This window comes from Triturus cristatus, chromosome 1_2 (assembly GCF_964204655.1).
Source record: "Triturus cristatus chromosome 1_2, aTriCri1.1, whole genome shotgun sequence".
In the NCBI taxonomy this organism is placed as follows: domain Eukaryota; kingdom Metazoa; phylum Chordata; class Amphibia; order Caudata; family Salamandridae; genus Triturus; species Triturus cristatus.
In genome coordinates, this window is record NC_140580.1 from 1,056,948,996 (window position 1) to 1,056,974,193 (window position 25,198).

Genomic DNA, 25,198 nt, shown 5'->3' on the forward strand with positions numbered 1-25,198 from the left:
TCGGTAGTGCGGCATTCCAAGGAGTCTCCGGCGGTCATGGGTGCGCTGTTGATGGTGAAGGATCATCAGCAATGTCTGCAAGAGAACTGTCCTTGGGTGGTGTAGGGTGCGGCTCTTTGACAGTCGTCGTGTCTTCCGAGGTTGAATGCGTGGGCGGTGGAGGCGTTGTATCGGCGGGGTTCTGTAGATCCAGGGTTACTGGCGCTGGCCGCGGTCGGGTCGCGGACGGGCGCAGACCTGCTAGCCTTAGGTGTGCCAGCAGCGCGCCAGCGGCGCGACTGCGAAGCAGCCGCCATGAAGTAGAAGAGGGGGTGGGACTTGAGGTAGGGAGGCGGGAGTGGGGTCTTTGTCGGGGGAGGGGCCGCAGGGGCAGCAGCGGCAGGAAAAAAGGTTGAACTTTAAGTCTAATGAATAAAATAACAATGCACAATATACAATTTACAATATACAACTTATAATTATACACTAACTCCAAAAACGCTTAGGAGACCAAGTGGGGCACTTGAGAAAATACCGGAGCAGCAAGTGAGCAGGGGGCTGCCGGCGTGAACACTGGAGACAGTAAGAGGGCTGTAGATGCGGCGCTGAAAGCGGAGCTGCTGCGGAGAGTGCTGGCCTGGACCGGAGGTCTAGGTTATCACATGCACTCCTCCTCAGCGGCCGCCATTAAGTAGGGGAGGGGGCGAGACTGGAGGTAGGGAGGCGGGAGCGGGGGCTGTGTCAGTGGGAGGGGTGCCAGGGGCAGCAGCAGTGGCAAAAAAGGCTAAACTTCAAGTCTAAGGAATAAAATAACAATGCACAATATACAATTCACAATATGCAACTTACAATTATACACTGACTCCAAAAGCGCTTAGGAGACCAAGTGGGGCAGGACAATAAAGTTATGACACCCACTTGCGTAACGAAACTTGAGGGTTCCTCTCTGCAAGGTATGTGGAGGGGCCCCTCCGAGCTCAATCAGGAGCTCTCGGGCCAGATTGCTGTGCTGAGGGGGAGGGCTGAAGCTTGGGGGCCCCCCGCACTGCGGGGGCTCCGGGAGCCTGTGTTTCTATTTCTATTTCTATTTTTCTATTTAGGGAGTTTTGTAAAGCGCTTGGTGACGCACAGCGGCGTGTCCCCGCGCTAAGGAGCGGCTGCTAACTGGAACCTACAGAAGTGGAATACTTTACTGTTCGAATAGTGTAGTTTTGAGCTTGGCTCTAAAGATTAGTTCAGATGGTTCGAGACGCAATATTAAGGGTAATGTGTTCCATCTGACGGCTGCAAGGTACCTAAAGGATCTTCCGCCCATCCGTGCTCTGGACACCTTGGGGACAACAAGGCGTCCCGAGCCAGAAGATCTGAGGGAGCGGGACGGTTCATAAGGTGTCAGCAGTCCTTTCAAAGGGAGAGGAGACCTCCCGTTGATGATCCGATGGCACATGCAGAGTGCTTTGAAATCAACCCTACTTCTGATCGGGAGCCAGTGCAAGGACCGAAGGGCCACCGAGGATGCGGCTCTTCTGGGTAGTCTAAGTACTAGCCTAGCAGCGGCATTCTGTAGGACCTGTAAACGGCTCAGATTCTTCTTCGGAGTCCCTAGATAGAGGAGGTTGCCATAGTCCATCTTTGAGGTGACTAGTGCATGCACAAGGGTTTGACGGGCCTTTACAGGTAAAAACTTCAATGCCTTCCTGTTGGACCTATGTCCTGGGGGTAGCTTGGCTCGGGTCAACAGGCTTACACCTCCCTCTGGCTTCTCATGCTTGCATCCTACCCAGCTCGCAATCTGGCGCAGCCTCACCCAAAAAGGACTCTACACTGATTAAATGTAAAGCTTTATTAAAAAGACTTTAACACCTCTCTTCCTTGTTAGGCTCAGATAATCAATTTCCTATTAACATTTCAGTACATTTCCAAATTCCCCTATATGTCGAGGCTCACGAGGTCTTACAGTACACAATAAACTTTTCAAACAGTGTTTTCAACAACAAAAGCTTAACCCCCCCCTGTCACATTTCAGTCTGGCATTTCTCAGTATGACTTGACCTCTCCACAGGGTATGTTATTTCCAACTTGGCACCCCACTACTACTTCCCTGGGGCCTTTGTACGACACCTGGACCCTCTAGGATGTCTCACAACTTAATTAAATAACAGTTTCTAATGCCTTTCATGGTAGCCATGGTAACAGCCCTGGCAACTAGAGATTAATAACCATTACAACCGTGCATTTCTTTACAAAACTACTTAGGCTCTAATCTCCTCGAGGTCTTGGCTTTCAAGAAAATAAAGTTAGCAGGAATATTTATGACGCCCCCTGCAGTCAGCTGTGAACCTCACAGAACTCGCTCTCCCCCTCCCCTCTGTACCAGGCCCAGCTTACGGTCCAGTCTCGATGTCCTCCGCTCCCGGTGTTCTACCGGTATGAGAGCTGCTGTCCCCTCACACCGTGAGCGTCGGGTCTGCTCCTTAGCGAGGAATCCTTCCCCTTTTGTATGGCAAACCTCCGGGAGCTTCTTCAGGTTGTCCCTCACAACTGTGGGACCAGTGCTCCCTCCGCTACGGCTTCGCTACCAGCCAGTCGCGGTAACTTGAGTTGGGGCCCTGGATGTTCCTTGTACTCCCCCCCCCTGGACACCAACCCAGGGCGCAGACTTCCTTACTCTTCTTGGCGAAGGGCGGCGCTTCGGGCCCTCCTCACGTGATACGAGGACGGCGGCCTCCAGGCCAGGCCCGCCCCCTCCGCTACGATTTCTTGAAGTAACTCTCGCCGGAGCTTCAACGGAGTCGCTGACTCCCGGCCCCTCACCTCTTCAGGCCCCCGGGCTCCGCAAGTCCATTCAGCGGACCACCAGCCACTCGACCATTGCGATGGGGTCCATTTCAGGTAGGGACCCGACCTGGTTAGATTACGGGGAAATGAGGCTTCGGGAAAGTTGGACAATAAGGCCCAGTCCTCCTGTTGCGGCTGCGTCCCACTCCTCACACCCCAGGACAAAAGAAAAGGGGGGGGGGTAGTTAACGGGTGCCGAATCCCACACGGGGGCAGACAGAGGCCAGATAGACTCTTGGGGCTTGGGCACGATCACCTCTTCTGTCGGTCAAAGGGGTTTGGCCACAACCAGCCCGTCCTGCAATCCCAGGTAACAATGGTTTCGGGGAGTAGGCGGCCCCAGGCGTTGCTTCACTTCCAGGTCCAGTGAATCAGGGGTTCAAACCACCTTGAGACCTTCTCTGGTACGGGGATCTCCAAGTCCCGGCTGCGTTCAGGGATCGGTCAGGTGGTTGAGGGTGGTGTCACTGACGAAGATACCCTGGCAAATCCTGAGATCTGTCCACTCCTTGTCCAGCGCAGCCACCTCCCCACTCACGTGCCTTACTCCTGACTAGCCTGCTGCCTCACACTACCCTAAAATGGCTGCCCCCCTGCCACCTCTATTTATCACCTTGGGCCTGACTTGCCAGAGGGGCCCAGAAGGTTCCGGAACCTCTCATGGCAGTCATGGCCCAGGTGCTGAGGTGACAGTTGGAGCCACCATTTTGTGAATCCTACCTTCCCCCATTATCTACCTCATTGGAGCATCTTGCGCCTTTTCCTCATGTGAGGAGGAAAAGGCGCCCAGAACCTCTACATCAGCACCCCAAAAAGTTTAGTAGACAGGAAAAATGAGAAGGGGAAAAAGGACAAAAATAATAAAATGAGGAGGGAACTGCCAAAGGGCTGACAGGTCTAACACTTCCTGAGACTTTTGAGGGTCCCAAAGCATGATCCGACCACCCGGTTGATCTGAGGGCCGAAGGTCAGGTCGGAGTCGAACCAAATGCCCAAGTTCTTTGCTTTCAGGCATGGGATAGGTGTTACGCCCCTGATGACGCCACTGTGAGGTCATGATGTCAAGACAGCATGGGGTCGCTGTGAATGGAGCAAAGGAAGCAGCCAGGGCATGATGTCTCTGTCAGAGGAGCTGGGGCAGTACAATGAGGTGATGACATCATTTTGAGGGAAGCAAGAGCAGGACACTGAGGATGACGTCACTGTGAGTGGAGCAGAGGCAGCATACTAGGGACACAACGTCATAGAGTGGAGCAGAGTTAGGTAGGACACCGAGATCATGATGTCATGGAGTGGGCCAGAGGCAGGACTATAAGACTATGACATCAATAAGTGCATCAAAGGCAGGACATCGAGCCCATAACACCACTGTGAGTGGAGGAAAGACGTCAGGATGAGGTCATGACGTGACAGTGTCACAAGGAGCCTGAATCTACTACCATGGCTCACAGAAGCAGGAGCTTCAGCGAAGGCACCCAAGTGAAGCTGTGAGCCTAAGTTGGCTAAGACAGAAGCACAGCGTCGCAGGAGGGAAAGGCGTTCTCCTCCTGCACTAACTGCCTGGAAAGAGAGAAAGCGCAGGGCGGAGGCGGGCACCATGATAAGTGTCGCCGCGCGCTCATAACTCTTCTGTGGTTTGCGTTTGCAGAAGATTTACACTCTGGCATGATGTACCAGCAGCACATCAATTGCTAGTCAGAGACATGAGCACAGATGGGCTGGTTCATTTTATGCACTGCGGCGTGCCCTGTATTTATCCACCAGCTTACCAAAAGGCTTTTTAACAAGTCTACTGCAGGGAGACAGAGACAGGCAATCACTTTAGCAGTAAACTGGGCTCAGCCACTTCAAGGGAACGAGATACTCATTGGCTGCTCCCACATGACGTAATGTACATCATCCATTCGACGAGCAGCCAATTAAATGCTGGGGACGGTGTTCAAATACAGATGCTTTGAGTCATGGGTTCACAAATAAACTGCAGCCCCGCCCACTAACACACCTGGATGGGGCAGTTTTAAGATCAAGAAAACAGACAGGGCACTTTTCTTATCCATACAGCGTATCATTAATTGGCTGTACATCCAGACTCCTGGGTCTTAGCTAGTGGGGGAGAATGCTGATGTGTTTCATTCTGGACTTCAGCAAACATGTGCCAGATGTCTTTGTTTTCTGGTTTTGTATGGATTTTACATAAAGCCCTTGTCTGCTCTTAAAAATGAGCTTTGACAATGCCCCCTGGGCAGAATATCACAGGCATTTGCTGAGGATTGTTTGCTGATGGAGAATGAAGCTAGGACCCTCATTACAACGGAAGCGGTAATTTGTGAAATACCATCCAATTATGAGATTTTGGGGAATAACATGCAGATGTTAATGCATACAGCACCAAACTCTGTGCATTCTCGTAAATACAGGACATTTCCCCCTGAAAAATACCGACAAGTTTGACCTGCCAATAATTATCATATAAATCATCAGGGCCTTATGTGCAGTAACAGCAATTACCACACATTTCATAATAAATCAGGCCGCTCGTTTTGAGGGCCAAAGTGTGTCAAAGAATATATACAGCTCTAGCAGCAGAATGTGCCCTGAGCTATGTCAAGTTTCATGGCAGAGTCAGGAGCGCCACTGGCAGCTGTTCTGCTGTAACAGGGAGAAACTGAGAAGGGGCTTTGGAGACGTTCTTACATTTACCCAGTTGGCATTTAGAAGTCGGCATCAGAGATTTTTGTTTTGTAGTACAACATGGCTTTGAAATTTGGGTTGTTTTTAGTTTATCAGGACAAGCCGTGCTTTAAATGAGACGGTACTGTGCGGTACGGAGTACTGGCACTTTTTAGGTCTCGCCTGACCCAGCGCATGCGCTGAATGGCGAGACTTTTAGTAAGGGCTTAAAAAAATGCTACCATGGCCGGCCTACAGCTTGCGTGCATGTGCGCGGGCGCGCGCTTACTAGCAGAGGCGCCATGCTCATTAAGCACATCGCTCGCCATGCTTGATCGCTTTCACTTTCGCGGCCGCGCAGCCAATGCTTGTTATGTTTACCATCTGGTTCTTGTGGTGAATATTCACCGAGCATTGCAACAGTTATCAAGGGTATCCTCAGATCTGCTATAGTAATTGCGTTGGCTACAAGGCTCAGTCGCCCCCCAGCACTTGCTGTCATTAAATCACTAATATCCAGCTTCATCTAATAACGGTCGCTGCTCTAAGTATAATCTGCATTCAGTCAAAGCAATTTCATTTTTATATCACCCCCACAGCCTCTGAAGCATACTATAGTGGTTATTGAGCGTGGTGCACAGGCGGACCCGGAGGGCTTGCATTTACCCGTGATTTGACTGTTTTAATAAAATGGTCACCTGTGGAATGCCACAAAAGAGAGTGGGCCCGCCCTCATCCGTCCGCAGACGAGCCCACTCTTGGCCTGGTCTTCTCCTGGGCACGCGCCTGAGTGTGACCGGCACAGGGTGTGCAAGCATCCTTTTATGCCACCTCCTCCTGGCAGGGCCTCATGGGAGGAGTAGTACTGCTCCCCGTGGTACTGCTCCCATCGTTTATACTAGGACGTTTGGTGTTAGTTACCTACCTACCTAGTCACTTACCGATTTCGCGCGCCCTTTTCAAATCCCTTTAAATACTTGTCCATTCATCTGCACCACGGATGGCTTTCCGTGAGTTGAGACAAAGTTGCAACTAACTGCAGGTAAGCGCCTAGCGTACCGCTGCACTTGGTGCCTCGGATCTAATTTAGGAGGAAGTTTCATTGTTAACTCCTCTCGCGGTGTCTTTTCACCACACACGCTTGTACAGACAGGCCAGAGTGAAGGTTTAACGCGCTGCAGCCTGATTGAATGATTGCTGCCCTGCCAGACAGCATGTTTCCTAGGCTGGGGGCACGGCTAGTTTCTGGAAGCATTTTTCCTATTTACATTAATTGTTACCGACAAGGGTGGCGCGGTGTTTTGTGCAAGGCACTCCCACGCCGCGCTTATTCCTGTGTAGCATGCACACCATATCCGCATATCAGAAGATGTTGTTTTCCATTAGAGATCCTGACTCCTGGGTTGATCATTCGCTTTAGGCATGGTCATTTTTAAAAAATCATGGTCATCTAACGGTCTTTCCCATTATGGGTGGACGCAGACTAGCAGTCACCAGAACACTTATAAGAATTCCCCTTGGCGCATTACATGTCCCTTTCGGACAACTTTTGTCCTTGGTGACTAGGATCCCTTTTTATATACTATTCCTAAATGCTGCCTACCTTTTCATGCATTTAATACGTAATTGTGGAGGACATTACACAAACGCGATTAAGACTGCTCCTGAATTTAGGTTTTGCGGACCCTGCGGTCACATTTTTTTAATTTCACTTCCTTTTTTTCAATTTCACTCCTTTGTTAAATTGTCTTTTACATCGTGTGGTGTCACGTATTTTTGCTCCGATCAGTAATGTTTCTGAACAGAGCTTCTGTTTAGAATTAAATGTTTTTTGAATCTTTGTTCCGACGTGTATTTTAACTGAGCTGGTGTCACGTACCTTAGCTCTGATCAGCAACAAGAGAGTGATGACACGTCCATCACTGCTCCCCCTTTACCAGACTCCCCGTCCTTTAGGATCAAGAAAATTAAACTTTTAGGAATTTGACATCTTGCATTACCCTAGTCCCAAACATGCAGTTGCACATGCACTCTTTGCAAGAGTGCCTTGCTAGATAGTGGCCTCATGGGACCGAACAGTGGGACAATCTAGTATTAGTGGAGTATAGTTTAAGAATTAACTGCAATGGTGGAACAATAAAAACCTACTGGGCTAGTTATTTCAAGTGACCATCAACACAGATACCTCACCCATTGGGCGAGGTGCTCACATGGCGAAGCTCACAATTCAGGGTCAGAGGTCTCTGCAGCAACATACTGGGACTAATGCCAGTTCAGCTAGCATTGCGTGCCTATCACACCCCTCGTAACAAGACTGTGTGCATTCACACAGACAACATGACCACCAAGTACTAATTACAACAAGCATCGGCATAGACAATAGGTCTCGCTATTGGGAGCTTTTAAGTGTTTAGCCATGCAACAGGTGATGTTGTGATGTCACATAAATAGTGCGCGCCGACGCAGGGCGTCGCACTAACGACAGGACTCCTGAGGCGGAAAGCCGGGAGCGAGGAAAACGCTGATTTTAAAACTTTTTAACATTTGATCGTGATACTATGCTCTGATTACCCCACCCACCTACCTGCACTTTCTGGCTTCTTGAACAGCGCTACACGCTGCAACGACTCCCTTCTTTGGCTGCCATTCTCGAGGGCGCGGCGCGCTAACCAGACACGCCCCCTCGGTTGGCCACGCCCCCTCGCCAGATCACATAAATAGTGCGCGCCGACGCAGGGCGTCGCACTAACGACAGGACTCCTGAGGCGGAAAGCCGGGAGCGAGGAAAACACTGATTTTAAAACTTTTTAACATTTGATCGTGATACTATGCTCTGATTACCCCCCCCACCTACCTGCACTTTCTGGCTTCTTGAACAGCGCTACACGCTGCAACGACTCCCTTCTTTGGCTGCCATTCTCGAGGGTGCGGCGCGCTAACCAGACACGCCCCCTCGGTTGGCCACGCCCCCTCGCCAGATCACATAAATAGTGCGCGCAGACGCAGGGCGTCGCACTAATGACAGGACTCCTGAGGCGGAAAGCCGGGAGCGAGGAAAACGCTGATTTTAAAACTTTTTAACATTTGATCGTGATACTATGCTCTGATTACCCCCCCCACCTACCTGCACTTTCTGGCTTCTTGAACAGCGCTACACGCTGCAACGACTCCCTTCTTTGGCTGCCATTCTCGACGGCGCGGCGCGCTAACCAGACACGCCCCCTCGGTTGGCCACGCCCCCTCCAACTTCTTGTCCTGCTGCTATAAATCATGCGTCTTGGTAGGAAGCGCAGCGGACGAGCGCAGCGGGCGCGTCGATTGCGCGCCGAAGGCGCGCCTAAGGCAAGCCCGTCTGCGCCCGTCCGCGACTGGCCGGGACTAGGGGCGCCTCACTCTGCCCCACTCATCACCTACACGCCGGATCTACTCCGTAGCTACCAGGGCCCCTGGCCCATCTCGGCCGCAACAAACTCCCGCATCTCTGCTCTTGGCATAACTCCCCCCACCCCCCTTTCTCGCCCTCTTCCCACAGTCGATACTTCCCCCACGATTTGTGAGTCAGTTCCTTTGCCAACTCCTAAAAACTTCACTGCCTTCTACCTCAATACCCGGTCTGCTGTTGCCCACGCGCACGAACTTTCGGTCCTGCTGGACCTTCATGCTCCTGATCTCCTCTTCTTAACCGAGACCTGGTTCTGCGACGACTCCCTCCCTGCCCTCCTATCCACCTTACCGGCCTCCTACTATGCCTTGAGGGCGGATCGTTCTTCAGGCAGAGCCGGGGGCGGCGTGGCGGTCGTCGCACGTACCGATCTCCCCTTTCAAATTCTATCCCTACCTACTATTGCCACCACTGAATTTCTGGTGATCCGCACAGTCTCCACCTCTCCCCCCCTAACCTGCTTCCTCACTTACCGTTCCCCTCAGTCCCCCCTACAGTTTCTCCCTGACTTTTTGGAGGTCCTGGCCACCATTACAGTCAACAACTCCTCCATCTTGCTCCTTGGCGATTTTAATTTCTGGCCCTCTGATCCCGCCGAATGTCCGTCATCAAAGGAATTTTCCGAAACCCTTCACTCCCTCAACTTTATATCTCATGTTCACTCCCCCACCCACATTAAAGGTCATCGGCTTGACCAGATCTGGTCCCTGAACTGCCCTGTGGAATCACTTTCTATTTCCCCTTGCCCTTGGTCTGACCACCACCTGATTTCCTTTCTCCTTCCTATTCTCCCTCCAGTTAAGCCCCTTCGGCCCAAAAACACCTGGGTCCGATCATGGGGCCGTGTCAACCTTGAGAATCTCTCCTCCCTCCTTACCTGTTCTCTTCCCTCTCTTCAGGGCCTTACCACCGCCTCCCAGGTTGATGCCATAGATCAGTGGCTCTCCCATAGCCGCGACTCCGTTGCCCCGCTCAAGCGCATTACTTCCAAACGCGACAAAGACGCCAATCGGTGGTTTAATAAAGAGCTTAAAACCACCAAACTAACAGTTCGCCGCGCGGAGCGGGCTTGGAGGAGAAACTATTGCCCCACTTTGAAACTGGATTACACCAACATCCTGAGCCAGTACAAAAAACGCATCTTAGAGGCTAAAACTTCTTATTTCTCCTCCAAGATCTTAGCAGCAGAGAACCAGTCCAAGGAGATATTTACCATCGTTCATAACCTGGCGTTCTCGGACAGAACTACTCTAAAACCAGCCCCGTCCGAAGATCTCTGCCTCTCTCTCAATAATTATTTCATTCACAAAATTGCCACCATCAAGGCCAACATCCCTCTTCCTTCCCCATCTTTTGTTGACCCTCAATGTCCTCCCCCCAAAGGCGCACTGATTACCTTTCCCCCTATCACTCGGGAAAGCCTGACCTCTTTGGTGCCTTTGATCAAATCTGGTTCCCCGCTCGACCCCTGTCCTGCCCACATCCTCCGTCACATCTTTGTTTCCTGCCCAGACCCTCCCCTTCACCTCCTTAACAGTTCCCTTTCTCAAGGCATAGTCCCTAGCTCCCTGAAATCCGCGGTAATTGTGCCCATTCTGAAAAAACCTGGGGCAGATCCTTCTGTCCCAGCCAATTTCCGCCCCATCTCCCTTCTGCCATTTCTGGCTAAGGTGCTCGAGCGCCATGTCACCTGCGCTCTGAGTTCCTTTGTGGAGAAGCACGGAGCCCTTGCCCCCCGCCAAGCCGGCTTCCGCCCGCACACTCTACGGAGTCCGTTGTCATGTCGGTTCTAGACACCCTCAGGGAAGGTATGGACACCAATCAGCACCAGGCCCTTGTACTCCTCGATCTCTCAGCCGCCTTCGATACGGTGGATTATAACATCTTACTTTCCCGTATCAGGGCGGCGGGGATCGGAGGGACTGCCCTGGTCTGGTTATCCTCCTTCCTGAGCAACCGCACCCAGGCTGTCCGCCTGGGTGACTTCACAGCGGACATCCGGAAAGTTCCGTGCGGGGTACCCCAAGGTTCCTCCCTCTCTCCCCTCCTGTTCAATTTGTATATTGCCCCTCTGATTTTCTCTCTTCAACAGATGGAGGTCGCCGTATTTAATTATGCGGATGACCTCCAGCTGGTCTTCAATCTTTCCTCTCCCTTTGCTGTTCTTAATTTCCAAACTGTCATGCTTCATATCAGGGACTGGATGAACCACAACCACCTTAAACTCAACCCTGATAAAACCGAGCTGGTGTTGACGGGGGGTTCATCCAGTCCCTGGTCCCCTCTTTTTTGGCCCCCCTCTCTTGGTTCTTCTCCTGTTCCCTCCTCCTCAGTTAAAACTTTAGGCATAAAACTTAACTCTCAACTCACCCTTCACTCCCAGGTTAGCTCTGTGGTATCTTCCTCCTTCCTCTCACTGCGTACTATACGCAGGGTGTCCCGCTTCTTCACTTTCTCTGCCCTTAAACTCATCATCCTGGCCATGGTGGTGTCCCGCCTGGACTATGGGAACGCCCTGTATGCCGGTATCCCTGCATACAGTCTGCGTCGCCTACAACAGATACAAAACCAGGCGGCCCGCCTGGTTTTCAATCTCCCTAAATTTCACCATTCTACCCCACTTCTGAAATCACTTAATTGGCTCCCGGTGCGAGCTAGAATTCAATTCAAGCTCGCATCCATCACTTTTCTGGCCCGATCGGGTTTGGCGCCAGCCTTCATCTCCTCTGAGATTGTTTCATACGTCCCCACCAGGGCTCTACGTTCCTCCTCCCAGTCCCTCCTCACCATCCCACGCTTCCGGAGAAAGAAGCTGGGGGGATCCAAATTTGCTATCCTTGCCCCCACCCTCTGGAATTCCCTTCCTCTTGAACTTCGCTCCATCACCCTCTACTCACAATTCCGCAAATGCCTTAAAACCCACTTATTCACAAAGTCCTTTGAATAAATGCTCCCTCCACCCTCCCTGCTTATAAACCTCAGTCCCCGTTAGCTATAGCGCCAAGAAACCGCTGGTATACGTGCGCTCTAAAAGTACTTTCAAACTCAAACTCAAACTCAGTTGTTGCACCAAAGATATTGTGCTGCATAACTAAATACTTATAAGGTCCCAAAAGCGAGACCTATTGGCTATGCCAATGCTTGTTTATTTTGAGAGGGAGATTACCTGCACTTCTTAAGAAAAACATAATACTTTTCATTGGAGAGTACAGGCACTTCTCAAAAACAAGCAAGTACCCTGGTACAGAGTTCTTGGACTTCTATTTTCCATTTCAAGCACTGAGGTCAAGGGGACAACATTCTGATAATTTTGCACCCAGCTTTCTGTGACGCTGGCTAGACACTTAAGAGCTCTTTACATGAGCACCACATTACATTGCATAAAATCAGATTATATTTTTTTTAGGAATTGAGAGATAAAGGCCTGATTCACAAAGTTAAACTTACACATTTATGTTAGTTTACACTTTTTCAGTATTCACAAAACTGCATCTCAATAGCACGTTTACGAGTGTGCAGATTGTGCAATTAAGGCATAGAACTCCACAAAATGTGTGACCAGAGCATTGCCAAGGGGATAGGCCTAAGAAATAGGGAAGTCAAAACCAGAAAACGAGAGTTGAATATAGGGTGGTAATACCAATGGCATAATTATGGTACAACTGGGAATTACCCTGAACATTCCTTGTGCTCAACGTCCATCTTGTAACGCAAGCCACGAACTTCCTATGATGTCCTCCAAAATGCACTAATGACTTTGCAAGACTAATTGGTACCTTGTAGTAACAGCATACATTGACTAGTATGCTGGGTCGGGCCTATAATGGAACCAGAGGTCACAGAAAATGACAATTTCAAAGAAGATTAATTGTTCTCTACACAGCCGACCTTTGAAAGTAAATTAAGATGCTGAAGGAGAGTATATACAGAAAGAGAAGCGGGGAGGGCAGAGGAACTATGGTAAACGCTGTGATAAATTTTCCCAGCACTGACCAGGGATAAAGACTTGTATAACTGAATGTGTGCGCTACATACACTTACCCCTCTATTCACAATTGGGTGACAGCCCAGTTCCAGGTGGCCACCCAGGCTATTACCAGCCAGGACAGAGAAGACACCCATGAATCCCAACCAGGGACCCTTAAGAAGAGTCATCACAGAAACAAGACAACTCAAGTAGTGTGCACTGCCTACATCAAATGCCTTCACCAACTCATCGTGGCCCCTCTGGGCCTCCATCAAGAGGCATTGACAAAGTTGGTGGAAAATTAAAAGAAAGAGATAGCATGAGCATAGGGGAGCTTCAAAAACTAAGAAGAACCGTGTGCTGAGAGCACCTCTAGGGTCTCAGAAAGACAATAGCCTGCATGACCCTGGTGGTTTCAACCACTCACTGACAACAGATAAAAGAAAAGTCAAGAGATTGGCAATCTTTTTCCTGGCTTTGACTCCATTCCAGGGTGCTGCACATAGACTCACGATAATTTAGTCCTTCTACCCCGGTTTCCTCCAACACTGCATTTTTAGGTCTGTAAGAGATTTTCAAAGATCACAAAGTACTTGTCTTCCCCCTTTTAACCCTTACCTCTGATCACAAAGTAGTCCTTGCATCCAAAAGTATTTTTGCTACCATGTTCTGGTTTGTCTTCCCTCTTATTGTATCTGACATTTTTACTCACTCAAGTTTTATTGTTTCTCATTTTTATCTGTTCTAATCATCCTTGAGAATAATTGTAACTGCATTCAAGTCAAGTCAAACAAGCTTTATTCGATTTCATATATGACTCAAAGCATTACAGACATTATAAAATAATCACCAAATTGCTTCAATATCCCATTAATACAATTCTTATAAAACTATGATTTCATTTTAGTTAAAACAGTTGTCCCTTAAAATTAAATAATTACAAGAAGCTATATCAAAAAGCTTTAAGATACGAACTCACCCTTTTATCCATACCTCTTTCTAATTACCATCCAAAGATACAATTGAGAACACAGTGACAGGTATCAGGGGTAACCTGGGGAAAAAAGAAACCTAAAACCTTCTATATAAGAAACGAGGTGTTTTATACAGGACACAAAACAAGGTAAAGGGCAGAGTGACTGCATTCAGTTATGAATAATTACCATTTCATTAGCACCTTTTGTTTTCACAATTATTTTTTTGATACATTTATATAACACTACTAGAAATAATTGTGCTCAAATGACGAAGTAAGGGGCATATCAACAACAACCGGCGATAATTATCACTAAGCGCACTTAGCGCTAGGATAATTATCGCCGGCTAGTGTGGATTTTTATCGCTGAGATAGCGTGCTATTAGCAACGCTTATCTCAAAAGCGATAAAAATTCTAGCGCTAACCGCCAAAATGTGAGATTATCGCTGGAAACCCAGCGATAATCTCACGAAGTTTGACGGTAGCTTGATGATAGGGCAAGGAAAACTTGGCCATGATATCCACCTTCCATAGGATATCATGGCTAAGTCAGTCGTGAAGCAGGCGTAAGGAAAGTAGCGATAACAGGGGTTAACGCTACTTTTCTTGCCGCTATGCTTCATAGCGTGGGGCTTGATGATAGGAGAAATGTCGCTTAGTGACATTTCTCCAGTCATGTCAGGTCAGGAACTCCCACTTTGCATCTCATTAGAGATGCAAAGCTGGGCATAAGAATTCTTGCGCTAATGCAAGGTTTCACGCGATAGCGTGACCTTGCTGATTAGGTGATAAAATTATCGCCGCTTTTCGGCCGAGAAAAGGCCGCAAAAGCGGCGATAATTTTCTATCGCCACCTTGTAGATACGTCCCTTAAATTTCATCTGGTTGCACTAAAAGCGTATAGCGCCCAAACAGTTGATAACAGCTGCGGTCGGTAGTAGGAGTAACTGCAGGGCGGTGACGTGGGGAGGGGGAGGGGCAGGGTGGGGGGTAGTAAACTATGGATTACGGAGGTTTACAGGTAAGTTAACATATAAATTAATAAAACGAATTTCGTAGCGTGCACTGCATCGCGTTTGGGGATGCAGTGCACGCAACGAAATTCGTTTTATTAATTTATATGTTAATTTCTCTGTAAACCTCCGTAATCCATAGTTTGCTACCCCCCACCCTGACCCTCCCCCTCCCCACGTTACCGCCCTGCAGTTACTCCTACTACAGACCGCGGTTGGTTGATAAAACTTGACTGTTACCGTTAGTTGCACAACGGACTGCAAAACATTTAAGTGTTTTGTTTTGTGCCCTTGATTCGGTTTTGTTGACATGAATCCATACCTCCAGGCCCTTGCTTATACTACACCACCCATTGCTCTCTGTAAAAGGCTTCATCTCTCACACCCTGCCCCAGATTTACTATACCGGACGCAAAGCGTACCTCAAGTGTGAAACCAGTGATAATCTGTGAAAAGAGGGTGTAACGTTGCAGGAACAGTCCGACAACTCTTGGATTCAATTTAAAGCTTCATTTAGGGGTAGTAAGGGCTATATAAATGCAATTAAAATACAATAAAATACAATTTAAAAACACACAATGGAGCCCGGCCTACTTTGCGTGGAATCCTAGCCCCACATGAAAACAGGCACAGACAATATGAAAAAGGCAAACTTCTTGATATGTCCATGCGTAATATGTTTAGTTGCAGTGAAATGACACGTATTGCATCATTCAGTGGTTGTCTGCACATATAAATTTCAATTAGAGACTGTGTCTCAATTAAAAACCTCATGCAAGGCATCACTTGTTCACCTTTGCGCTGCGGCGCATTGCTAAATGATATGCAGTGTTGCATAAACAAGGCATTTTTATTACAAGTCTCACTGATGACATCATCAGCATGTGCTGTAGAATAATGTGGCGCTAAGCAATATTTTGCCATTCGTGCAGCGCAGCAGTGCAGATTTCCATGCAGTGTTGTGCTCTACAAACCCAGCTCAATCTGGTCAGATAGCCTTATGACACAGTCACACATGGCTTCAAGAGGGCACCAGATTGTAGAAAAGAGCTGGAAATAGTTATTTATTGCTAGATGGAAAGTAGTGCCCCAAAGGTGAAGTTTTATTATACCTGACGCTGTAGAAATCCTTGCACTGAGAGTCACTGTTACACACCAAGAAGTTAAGATACTTGAGGGCATATTATCAAGCACGGCGTTACAATTATCGCCGCTTTAGCGGCAGAAAACTGCCGCTAAAGCGACGATAATGGGCTTGATAATATGCCGCAGAGAATTCCCATAGAAGCCCATGTTGACACCAGAACATGGACTTCTATTGGAATTCTCCAGGGCATATTATCAAGCCCATTATCGCCGCTTTAGCGGCAGTTTTCTGCCGCTAAAGCGGCGATAATTGTAACGCCGTTTCTTGGGGCATATTATCAAGACAGGAGAGAAAATTATAGCCGCTTTAGCGCGATAATGGGCTTGATAATATGCTCTATGAAATTCCAATAGAAACCCATGTTAGATGTGAAGGACATCTAACATGGGCTTCAAATAGAATTCCATAGAGCATATTATCAAGCCCATTATCGCCGTTTTAGCTGCAGTATTCTGCCGCTAAAGCGGCGATAATTTTATCGCCTGTCTTGATAATATGCCCCATATTACGTCCCCCTTTCCAACTCTCATCCTCCAGATCTGGGTTAGACGTGTTTCAGCGGTGCTATTCACAGGTCACTGAAGTTTATCAATGTAACAATTTCTTAGAAAGAATACGTGCGGAAAAGGACAGGATGTTAAGAAAAAGAAAGAGACAATGAAAGAAGACAAAGTAGAAATAAACAAGTAAAATGGAAAAGATTGAGGAGGGAAAGTTTAAAACATTTGGGGGCATATTATCAAGCCAGGCGATAAAATTATCGCCGCTTTAGCGGCAGAAAACTGCAGCTAAAACGGCGATAATGGGCTTGATAATATGTTCAATGGAATTCCAATTGAAGCCCATGTTAAATGTGGAGGCCGTCTAACATGGGCTTCAATTGGAATTCCATAGAGCATATTATCAAGCCCATTATCGCCGTTTTAGCGGCAGTTTTCTGTCGCTAAAGCGGCGATAATTTTATCGCCTGGCTTGATAATATGCCCCTTGGAGAGAGGCTGGTTAAAAGGGAAAATGTGCTGTGAAGATCAGAAGGAGGGCAACAGAGAGAGGGCAGGAGAATGTGAGAGAGAGTCCGAGAAATGTGGCGGGAATTCAAGGACAGAAAGAACAAAAAAGTAAAAGAAAGAGAAGGAGACACAAAAGGTAAAAAGAGAGTGACTTGAGGGGCGAGAGAAGTAGAGAAACAACGTCCGAAGGGCTGGGAGAAATTTAATTTGCAAAATAGAGATGTGAGGGGGCGACAGAAAGTGGAAAGGAGGAGAGTGACAGAAGCGTGGTCGTTAATGCAGGAAAGGAGAGTGACAATGAAGACTGGGAAGTGAATAAGAGAAGCAGAGGAAAGAGCAAATGAACCTAATGATGGAACATGGAATCAAATAGAGACATCTAGGAACCAGAGGACAACAAAGAGGGGATGCCGGAGGATGAGAAAGAGAAGTAGTAGGGGAGACAGAGAAAGAGAAAAAGAAGAGACCGAGAAAAACATTTCGTAGCTTGGTAATGCAGATAAACTCAGAGAATGATTCGAAGAAATAGATGCGCTGTATTATAAAAGAATGGAAGAGAAAATCAAGAGACAGAAATATAAATTAGTAAAATCTAATGCACAGAAAGAGGAGCCATTGATTGTGCTGAAGAGGAGTCAATGTGACACAGAAGATGCTACTGATCCTTAAAGACCTGTGATGCGGCAAAGACTGGATGGGGGAGAGCAGAACTCTTTGAGAGAGAGGGTGAGCAGTCGTGCATGACAGTGTGAAAAATACTGATGAGTGGACGTGAAAAATAGAAATAATGGGGCAGATCAACAACAACCGGCGATAATTATCTCTAAGCGCACTTAGCGCTAGGATAATTATCGCCGGCTAGCGTGAATTTTTATCGCTGAGATAGCGTGCTATTAGCAACGCTTATCTCAATAGCGATAAAAATCCTCACGCTAACAGGCTAACGTGAGATTATCGCTGGAAACCCAGCGATAATCTCACGTTACCTTGTTGATAGGGACAGACAAACGTAGCCATGATATCCTCCTTCCATAGGATATCATGGCTAAATCAGAAAAATACCAGACGTAAAAAAGCAGCGTTAACCGCTGTTGGCGCTGCTTTTTGTGTCTCTAAAAGGGTTAGTGACATTCTTGATAATAGGAGAAATGTCGCTTAGCGACATTTCTCCTATTATTTTACTCTGGAACGCCCCCTTTGCATCTCATTAGAGATGCAAGGGGAAGCGTAGAGTAAAAGGGTGCTAACATGCAAATTTGCATGTTAGCACCCTGTTGTTGATAGGGCGCTAGTTTTATCTCTCCTTTTTTGGCTTTTAAAGCCAAAAAAGCAGAGATAAAGCCCTTGTTGATATGCCCCTAAGACATTGATATTCAGTGAAAAAGAGCTCTGAAGAAGTGCTGAGTGGGCAAGAATAGAGCACAGCCACAAGCGTGAGAAATATGCTAAGATCTTGGGGAGGGTACAAGAGCAGATGTGAATGACAGCAGGGCTAAAAGTGGGAAAAGAGACATGGAGCTGAAGACAAACAAGCATGCACAAACCGGCAAGTACAAGCCGGCTGAGGCCAGGACGCGTCAGGTGACTAACCGCCACTTAGCAGAATAGATTCAAGATGAAGAGACAAGGAAATCAGCTTAGTCCACCTTAATTGAGCCTGACAGCGTCCATGTACAATTACAGACACTCACCTCAAGGCAAGCAATGAGAAGTGGATGTCCAGGGGGTGAGGCGACAATCAAATTTACCAACCACCAAATGTGATTAGCCAATGCAATTGACCCAAGCGGCATAGCTGGGCTGCCACATAAATGGCTGAGGCCAGCAGTTCGGCACACTCTGCTCCTACTCGCTCCACAGCATGCAGGCCGCCGTCAAACAGCTCTGCACCTGGCCAGACTTCAGGCTGCGCGAGGCGGTGTCCCTCTACTTCACCATGGTGGCGGTCTTCTTGGTCATCCTAGTGGCTGCTCTTCAGGGCACCTCCCCAAAGGAGAGCCTCTTCCCCTATACGGTGCCCCTAGACCCCGAGGGCCGGCTGCAGCTCTCCTGGAATGTCAGCTACCCAGAGGAGGCAGTGTACTTTCAAATCCTGGCCAGGGACCTGCGCTTTGGGCTACTCTTTGGCATGTCCGATCGGGGGGACTTTGAGGACGCAGACTTGGTGGTGCTTTGGAGTGATGGCTCCAACTCATATTTTGGGGTAAGAACTGCCAGTTTTATTTATGGTTTTTGAAAAAAAAGATGCTTGTCTGTACTGTCATCACTTCAGCGATCAGTGTACCAATAGCACCAGAGGTCACAGGTTCAAGTCTAATTCTCACAATGTAAGGCATATTAGATGTAGGTATCTCCCTGGTCCCCCAGATATTGGTTCCCGTGTGACGCATGCTGCAAGTGAGCTAATTAACAATGTTAATATACTGTTCGAAGGAGCTTGGCTCATTGAGTGACCTGGCAATCCCCTCACCTTCCCTCCCCAAATATTCCAGTCTGACCGTCCAGGAGACGGCATCTCCCATTTGCCTCAGTCAAGACCTCGCTGTATGCACTTGCCCACCTCGACATCCCAACTCACTACACTGTGTCCCCCATACTGGCTGCTCAGAGTCTGAGCTCCTAGATTCATCAATACTTATTCCTTGACAGTCCTTTCCAAGTTCTCATCAATATGACCCCTTTAATGAACTATCTCACTCCTTAGAATGTAGGATTTCATTTATTTTAACACATGCATGACAAGTCTGCTTAATGTTCCCTTCGCAGTATTCTTCACTTCTCTTGCTCAGGAAAGTGTTTCTTTTGTAGTTTTGTGTTTTCAGAACCAGAAGTGTTTTATTCATTAGATGATGGATGTATTTTTTATTTTTGCTGAGAACATGAAACAGAAATGAAGTGCATAAGGTACAGGAAAGATATAGGTTACTCAATGATGAAGGATAAAGGAAATCCAATATTTGAGAGAGAGTGAGGTAGTCCTAGGTGACTGCAGACGGGAAGCAAGTCAGATGTTACAAGACGAATACAGCAGCATAGTGAGCAGGGCAGGGGAACACACAACCTCATTGCAGCCGGCCTATTATCTCGCGAAAAAATGATGGGGGGTGGGGGGGGTCCCGTGGACTGCAGGAGCTCACGCACATCTTGGAATTTTGACTCAGGACTAAACTGCTATTTACACCCAAATTCGGATTCATGGCCTAATTGTAGAAATTGCTCGATGATTGCAACAGGGCTGCTGGCGATGCTCTGAGAGGCAATTACAACAGCGTAGAGTGAGACATTACTAGTCGATTGCTGCAGTTACATCCATCCATGATGTTTTCTATGCAAGAGACATCACCGGTGTGCTTGAGGGCTACCTTCAGGGTACCCAGGCAGGTGGCATCCTCAGGCTGAGGGGAGGGAGGGGACCTGCCTGGAGGTTCCATTCCAGAATCTTGAGATGGTGGAGCTGGGTTTGGGGCCCTGAAGCTGCAGTTTAAGGGGCTGCAGACATGCAATAAGGCAGGGATTGCAAAGGGCCGGAATAAGATCAGCTAAAAAGTAACTAAAGGCTCACATTGTGAAACCTCTGCTTGGGGTACATTTCAGAAATCCTCTCTCCTTTGAGGTGCATTACACTAGCATTATCTCACTGGTAAAAGAAAAATGCAAATTCGAGTCCAATTGATTAGAATCACATTATCTCGTTAGAACAATCTACTTCCTCGCTTTACTGACCAAATCATTGATTAAAATGACTAATTCCCCTGGCAAATTTGGGCTTCAATAATGATTTAATTCGTTTTTTCTCTAGTACGAGTATTATCCCAAAGGAAGGCTGCTTGATTGATTCTCCTGAAGTGCAATTCGGTCCGACAAGAGTTAGACGCTGGCAAAGTCTCTAATGCCCCGAATAATCTCTAAACACCACAGTCACTCTGCCGATGTATGAAGTATCTCGCTCTTTGTTAAAGTAATGAATTCACATATCTATAGCAATTCTACAATTAACCAATGCTGTTCATTTCTAGATGTAGCAGTCACTCAATGGCACGTGCCCAATAGGATGATAGAATGGGAGGGCCTGGGAGTGAATCTGCAGGATGGCTCAGTGAGTTGGACACTCGTAGGGGCATATTTACAAGCCCCTTGTGCCACTTTTGCGTCACTTTTAACATGGGAAAAGTGACGTAAAAGTGGCGTAAGGGGCTTGTAAATCTGCCCCATAGTATACTATATATGTCCTGATTCAAAGGTCGTGAGTTTGAATCTGGTGAAGTTTGAGTCAGCATAGCGTTCTAATGAGGTTAGTCAACGGTGTACCGTTAAAACAAATATCACCTCCTTGTGCTTAGAAGCTCTAGCGGTGCTATAAAAACAAGGTACTTTTTATATAAAGACCGACGTCATATGCTCTGGTACCGAACCAACTCCTTGCATGTATTGTAGCTGGCAGGATAACTCAGCGAGTTCAGCGCTCGCTTCTGTGCGAAGGCTGCATGTTTGAACTCCAGCATGGCTGTGCCAGCCATTAATAATTCCAACATCAATACACTGGGAAACAATGACGCCTGTAATTCATAGCGCTCCGAAGTGACACATCTGCGGTAGCAAGTGCTACATGGAGGTAAGTTTATCCTTGTATTTATCAAATCCCAGAATGGAAGTCTTTCTTTGTGATACAATGTATCCCTTCGTAGTAGAGGACCGATCCAGGGATGCACTGAGCACGAGGACAGCACAGTGACCCATTTTCAGCCCGGTGAATGCTCAGAAAGGACATTGATAGCTCCCTCTTTGTCACTGCCTCACTGATGTGATTGGCCTAAATGAAAACCTGCCCAAGCTTCAACTGCAGTGAACAATTCCCCACCCAGTCACCACCGACCACTCCAAATGAACACCCTAAAAAGCAACCCGACTCTTGATACGATTATCAATGCAAAAACGTTCACGTAGAAATTATTTTTCAGTTTCCATGCAGTAATCACTCCCTTTACATTTACCAACCACAAGGTATTTATAGTAGGTGTCACTCTCCCTAAGACACAACGCATCTCACAACATGGTGGGCAGTCCTACAGCACTGTCACAGTCTACTAACACAGTAGGCCCGGTCATTGGTGTGATATTTATTGCACCTGATAAAATCAGGCTCCTCTAAGTCAGAATGTACTGTGCGGTGAACTGACCTGTCAATAGTTATCACAAAATTCATAAGTGCGATATGTGTAGTCACAATAGTGACCTCACGTTTACCCATTAATCAGGCTACTCGTACTAAGGACCAATGTGTATTTCATGGGCGCACTGATGATTCTACGTCACCAAAATGGCCCCCGAGTCATGGTACACCAGCCCATCTCTGCCAATACCCTCTGCAGGACAATTCTTCTCCACCACATGACATTTCTACCCACCACATGACATTTCTACCCACCACATGACAATTCTTCTCCACCACATGACAATTCTTCTCCACCACATGACAATTCTCCTCACCACATGACAAATCTTCCCCACCGCCTGACAAGTCTGCCCCACCGCCTGACAAGTCTGCCCCGCTGTATGACAAGTCTTCCCAACTGCATGACAAGTCTTCCCAACTGCATGACAAGTCTCCCCCACCGCATGACAAGTCTCCCCCACCGCATGACAAGTCTGCCCCACCGCCTGACAAGTCTTCCCCACCGCATGACAAGTCTGCCCCACCGCATGACAAGTCTGCCCCACCGCATGACAAGTCTGCCCCACCGCATGACAAGTCTGCCCCACCGCATGACAAGTCTGCCCCACCGCATGACAAGTCTCCCCCACCGCATGACAAGTCTCCCCCACCGCATGACAAGTCTCCCCCACCGCATGACAAGTCTCCCCCACCGCATGACAAGTCTCCCCCACCGCATGACAAGTCTCCCCCACCGCATGACAAGTCTCCCTCACCACATGACAATTCTTCCCCACCGCAGGAAAAGTCTCCCCCACAGCATGACAAGTCTCCCCACCGCATGACAAGAAGTCTTCCCCACCGCATGACAATTCTCCCCAGCGCATGACAATTCTCCTCACCACATGACAATTCTCCCCACCACATGACAATTCTCCCCACCACATGACAATTCACCTCACCACATGACAATTCTCCCCACCACATGACAATTCTCCTCACCACATGACAATTCTCCCCCACCACATGACAATTCTCCCCCACCACATGACAATTCTCCCCCACCACATGACAATTCTCCCCACCACATGACAATTCTCCCCACCACATGACAATTCTCCCCACCACATGACAAGTCTCCCCCACAGCATGACAAGTCTCCCCCACAGCATGACAAGTCTCCCCCACAGCATGACAAGTCTCCCCCACCACATGGAGGAACATTGAAGGAACTGATGCCTGGCTGGCGGTTCCCTCTGGTTGTATTGCAATCCAATCATAAGCGGTCATCAGCAGCCGCTTTCTGCCCCAGCCCTACAATCCAGTGTGTGGTCAAGAAGGCTGGTGTTTGACTGGGCGTGGGAGGTGCCAACCACATGAATCAGCACAGTCAGGAGCCATAGTTGCGTGTGCAACCTACACTTTGAATAGAGGAGAGGTAGGAGGTGGACCCACATACCACATACAACCAGGTAGCAGAGGCGACCGCTGGCAGGGGAAGTTTGAGGAATGGGCCCAACTTGTACATTTCAACAGACTCCCCAGACTGCTGTGGTGGCAAGTAGCCCTGGGCATGATACCTTCCGGCACATGCCCTGGCATTAGGCAATGGAGGGACTAATAATGCGGTACAGTTAACTAAATTACATGGCAACACAACAATTTATGCAGTTTTAAAAGATTATGTGGCATATCAAGTTAAATACAAAATCTGGCATTATCTAGCTTTTTTTGCCATTTTAACATATATTCCTACTCAAGACATGTGGACATGTTAGAAAACACATTGGTTGCCAAACATCCCGTTGAAAATGTTAGTCACCTAAAATTAATGATTTTGTCATGCACGGAAGCAGAGGAACACCATTTCGTCTCTCACACATTAAAATAGTGTTTTTTTAAAAAATATGAAATATTTCTTTCTCGTCGCTCACACATTAAAATAGCGTTTTTAAAAAAATATGAAATATTGATTTGGGCAGAAAGGAAGCTTGCCTTCAGACACTGTGTATTCAAATGTATTTTTACTCTGCTCCACGCTAAGGAACTCTTGAAGAATAACTTTCTAACAAGAAACAACCCCCGCAGAACATAAAGGATTACAGATGGGGAGCAATCAATAACAGTTGCTTTCTACTTGAGGGAGTTCTAAGAAATTTGATAGACAAAAGCCCTGATTACGAGTGTAGGCGCTATTCATCACACTGATAAATAACATACCACGGGGTGCATTATCAATCAGGTGAAATACACAGCACCATCACGAGTTTAGGGGCATAACTTTCAGATTTTGGTGTTTAGCGCATCAAAATCCGCATGATACGTTAAATAGCGTATGCTTTTCCCTGTTAAATTTCGGCAGGTTTGACCTACCGAAATGTATTGACCCTTGAAGTATTTAACGCATCTGACAATTATCGAATGCGTTAGATAAAGAAAACTTGTAATTCTGACCCATGCATAAATATGGGTTTATGAAAAGGTCCGAGTTAACTGACCCTCAGAGCCATATTACCAGTTATTCTTCAATTCCAATGCAGCCAGTAACAAGAGTTACAAACTCCTTTGGAATTACAATTCTGCAGACTTATCACAGATGTGCTACAGTGCGTATTCACATCCCCAGAGCAAGTGAGATACCTGGGTGTAAGACAAGGGGGTGGAGAAATAAGCAGTTACTGGGGAAATCGGATGCGAATGTGACAGTTTCCTTTATAATTCCTCTTTTCTAAGGGATCCCATGAATAATATCAGAGTTACTGGTACTCTGGGTATCAAAAACTCTGAAGGTGGCGAGAAGCCATATTTATTGGTGTAGAAGGAGGCCCAAAGAGATCAGAACTGGAGTTTTGTACAATAACACTTGGCACCCAAGGTGGACAGTTTCATGTTATTGACAGCTATTCATCTACTATGTTATGTTGTTTATGCCCCCAATCCACAACCCATAGGCATCTGCCTTAATGGATCAGCTATGTAGGGGCAAAGAGATCACTAGGAACC

At 47.6% G+C, this 25,198-nt stretch overlaps 1 protein-coding gene and 1 long non-coding RNA gene across 3 annotated transcripts in view; one reads left to right on the forward strand and one right to left on the reverse strand.

Moving 5' to 3' along the window:
* The window catches only part of LOC146868649 (uncharacterized), a 135,626-nt gene that overhangs the window by 85,187 nt on the left and 25,241 nt on the right, over positions 1 to 25,198 (reverse strand). The window lies entirely within an intron of this gene.
* DBH (dopamine beta-hydroxylase) overlaps positions 18,905 to 25,198 on the forward strand; it is a 451,213-nt gene continuing 444,919 nt past the window's right edge. Inside the window, exon 1 of the mRNA XM_085612530.1 lies at positions 18,905 to 19,246. Coding sequence (XP_085468656.1) covers positions 18,905 to 19,246 — 342 coding nt within the window. The remainder of the gene's footprint in view (positions 19,247 to 25,198) is intronic.